The sequence below is a fragment of the Neomonachus schauinslandi genome, chromosome 13 (assembly GCF_002201575.2).
Source record: "Neomonachus schauinslandi chromosome 13, ASM220157v2, whole genome shotgun sequence".
NCBI classification, from domain to species: Eukaryota; Metazoa; Chordata; class Mammalia; order Carnivora; family Phocidae; genus Neomonachus; species Neomonachus schauinslandi.
The window spans coordinates 31,475,747-31,479,772 of NC_058415.1; the positions used below are offsets into that span (position 1 = coordinate 31,475,747).

Below are 4,026 nucleotides of genomic sequence, written 5' to 3' on the forward strand. Positions count from 1 at the left end.
CATTTGCAATAGGGCAAGTCCACCTGAGAATCAGCACATCAGGCCCCTTCCCCAGAAGACCAACACAAACAACTCGACCTCACCAAGTTTACTGATCATACAAGGCTGCAAAGCTTCAGCTCTTGGGGAAACAGTATACAGCATTCTTTGTATTTTTATCCTTTAGTCTTTTAGTATTATTTTTTTCAGTTATTTTCTTTTTTTATTCTTTTTTAACTTTTAATTTTATATATACATTATATATATTTTTGTTTCCTTTCATTGTATTTTATCTTATTTTACATATATATAAAAGTTTACATATATATATGTTTTCTTTCTTTTTTTTTCTTATTTTGGGATCTAGTTTCTTTTAACAAGAAGACCAAAAAACACCCAGAATCATGTTTTTTGCTTTGGTTTGGTTTGGTTTCCTTTGTTTTTGTTTATGTATTGTTCAGTTTCTGTTATTATTATTGCTGTTTTTTTTTTCTCTTTCTTCTTTTCTTTTCTGGACAAAATGACCAGATGGAGAAATTCACCCCAAAAGAAACAACAGAAGGTAGTAGTCACTAACAGGGATTTAATCAATTTAGAGAAAATAAGATGTCTGAACTAGAATTTAAAACAATGAATATAAAGATACTAACTAGGCTTGAAATAAGTATAGAAGACAATAGGAAACCCCTTACTGTAGAAATAAAAGAACTAAACTCTAGTCAGGCCAAAATTAAAAATGCTATTATTAAGATGCACTCCCAAGTGGAGGCCATAAAATAGAGAATGAATGAATCAGAAGAGTGAAAAAGTGATATAGAAGATAAAATGATGGAAAATAAGGAAGCTGAAAAGAAGGGAAAAATTATTAGATCACAAATATAGACATAGGAAACTCTGTGATTCCATAAAGTGAAATAATACCCATATTCTAGGAGTCCCAGAAGACAAGGAGCAGGAAAAAGAGGCAGAAGGTTTATTTGAACAAATTATAGCTCAGAACTTCCCTAATCTGGGGAAGGAAACAGGCATTTAAGTCCAGGAGGCACAGAGAACCCTACTCAAAATCAACAAATATAAGTCAACATTTCAACATATTATAGTGAAGCTTGCAAATTTCAAAATTAAGAGAAAATCCTGAAAGCAGCTTGGGACAAGAGGTCCTTAATCTAAAAGGGTAGTCACATAAGGCTGGCAGTAGACCTGTCCACAGAGAGAAGGCAGGCCAGAAAGGACTGGCATGATATATTCAATGTGCTAAATAGGAAAAATATGCAGCCAAGAATACTTTATCCAGCAAAACTCTCATTCAGCATAGAAGGAGAGATAAAGAAGATTCCAGGACAAACAAAACTGAAGGAATTTGTGAACACTATACCAGCACTGCAAGAAATATTACAGGGGATCCTTTGAGTGGAGAGAGAGACCAAAAGTAACAAAGACCAGAAAGGAACAGAGACAATCTACAGAAACAGGGACTTTACAGGTAATACATGGATATTAAATTCGTATCTTTCAATAGTTACTCTGAATGTAATTGGACTAAATGCTACAATCAAACAACACAGGCTATCAGATTGGATTTAAAAGAAAGACTCATTGATATGCTGCTTTACAAGAGACTCATTTTAGACACAAAGACACCTCAGAATCAAAGTGAGAGGGTGGAGAGTGATTTATCATGTTAATGGACATAAAAAGAAAGATGGGGTAGCCATCCTTATATAAGACAAATTAGATTTTAAACCAAAGACTGGATGAAGCAGGACACTATATATTACTTAAGGGGTCTTACTCAAAAAGATCTAACAATTATATTTATGCTCCTAACCAGGGAGCAGTCAATTACATAAACCAATTAATAAAAAATTTAAAGAAACACAGTGATAATAATACAATCATAGTAGGGGACTTTAACACCCCACTCACAGCAATGGACAGATCATTTAAGCAGATCAACAAGGAGACAAGGACTTTGACTAACACACGGGACCAGATGGACTTCACAGATAATATACAACATTCCAACCTAAAGCAACAGAATACACATTCTTCTGAGTGCACATCAAACATTCTCCAGAATAGATCACATACTGGGTCACAAATCAGGTCTCAACTGGTACCAAAAGACTGGAATTATTCTTTGCATATTTTCAGACCACAATGTCTTGAAACTTGAACTCAATCACAAGAGGAAATTTGGAAGAACTCAAACACTTGGCGGTTAAAGAGCACCCTACTAAAGAATGAATGGGTCAACCAGAAAATTAAAGAAGAATTTTTAAAAATTCATGGAAACAACTGGAAATGAAAACACAACTGTTCAAAACTTTGGGATACAGCAAAGGCCATCCTAAGAGGGAAGTACAAAGCAATACAAGCCTTTCTCAAGAAACAAGAAAGGTCTCGAAGCAGGGCTTTTTCCTGACGTGCCTCTCTCCTGGTTTCATGGAGTTTCCTCACAGCATGGCCCCCAAATGCCAGTCTTCACTCCCGCCTCAAATGAAGAAACAAAGACTACCTCCTGCCACCAAGTCACAGGAGATGTCGATATCTCAGCACTTGCCTAAGGGAGAAAAAGAACAGCAAGAAACAATTGAACATATTGATGAAGTACAAAATGAAATAGACAGACTTAATGAACAAGCCAGTGAGGAGATTTTGAAAGTAGAACAGAAATATAACAAACTCCGCCAACCATTTTTTCAGAAAAGGTCAGAATTGATCGCCAAAATCCCCAATTTTGGGGTAACAACATTTGTCAACCATCCACAAGTGTCTGCACTGCTTGGGGAGGAGGATGAAGAGGTGCTGCATTATTTGACAAGAGTTGAAGTGACAGAATTTGAAGATATTAAATCAGGTTACAGAATAGATTTTTATTTTGATGAAAACCCTTACTTCGAAAATAAAGTTCTCTCCAAAGAATTTCATCTGAATGAGAGTGGTGATCCATCTTCAAAGTCCACCAAAATCAAATGGAAATCTGGAAAGGATTTGATGAAACATTCAAGTCAAACACAGAATAAAGCCAGCAGGAAGAGACAACATGAGGAACCAGAGAGCTTCTTCACCCGGTTTACTGACCATTCTGATGCAGGTGCAGATGAGTTAGGAGAGGTCATCAAAGATGATATTTGGCCAAATCCATTATAGTACTACTTGGTTCCTGATATGGATGATGAAGAAGGGGAAGGACAAGAAGATGATGATGATGAAGAAGAAGGATTGGAAGATATCAAAGAAGAAGGAGATGAGGATGAAGGTGAAGAAGATGAAGATGATGATGAGGGGGAGGAAGAAGAGGAGGATGAAGGAGAAGATGCTAATGGAACACTGATGGATTCCAACCTTCCTTTTTTAATTTTCTTCAGTCCCTGGGAGGAAGTTGCAGTCTTTTTTTTTTTTCCCCTCCTCTTGTGCTCATTTGCCCTGTTTTTTGAAGTCTTTTTTTCTCTCCCTTTATACCATGGTTCTCAACTTATTCTGGGGGGAAACACCTTGAGCAGAACACAGTGGGAAAAGAATCTCCACCCCTTTCTGTTCGAAATTCATTTTTATCCCTTCCTGTCTCAACAAAAACTTTATGGAATCAACACCACCGTGCTCTGTGGGAAAAAAGAAAAACCTTCTGCTCCCTTAGCTCTGCTGGAAGCTGGAGGGTGCTAGGCCCCTGTGTAGTAGTGCATAGAATTCTAGCTTTTTTCCTCCTTTCTCTGTATATTGGGCTCAGAGATTACACTGTGTCTCTATGTGAATATGGACAGTTAGCATTTACCAACATGTACCTGTCTACTTTCTCTTGTTTAAAAAAAAGAAAAAAAAACTTTAAAAAATGGGGTTATAGAAGGTCAGCAAAGGGTGGGTTTGAGATGTTTGGGTGGGTTAAGTGGACATTTTGACAACATGACTTCTCCTTTGGCATGTTTAATTGTGATGTTTAATGGACATCCTTGCAGTTTAAAACTGTCATCACTTTTAAAATAAAACTCTCTCCTAATGATGACTTGAGCCCTGCCACTCAATGGGAGAATCAGCAGAACCTATAGG

General features: G+C 36.8%; 1 protein-coding gene across 1 annotated transcript; it reads left to right on the plus strand.

Moving 5' to 3' along the window:
- The first annotated feature begins 2,427 nt into the window (after positions 1–2,427).
- On the plus strand, positions 2,428–3,645 carry LOC110573813 (protein SET-like). The gene is given in 1 exon segment (XM_044920758.1): positions 2,428–3,645. A coding segment is annotated over 1 exon segment (1,203 nt). The 5' UTR covers positions 2,428–2,442.
- The last annotated feature ends 381 nt before the right edge of the window (positions 3,646–4,026 follow it).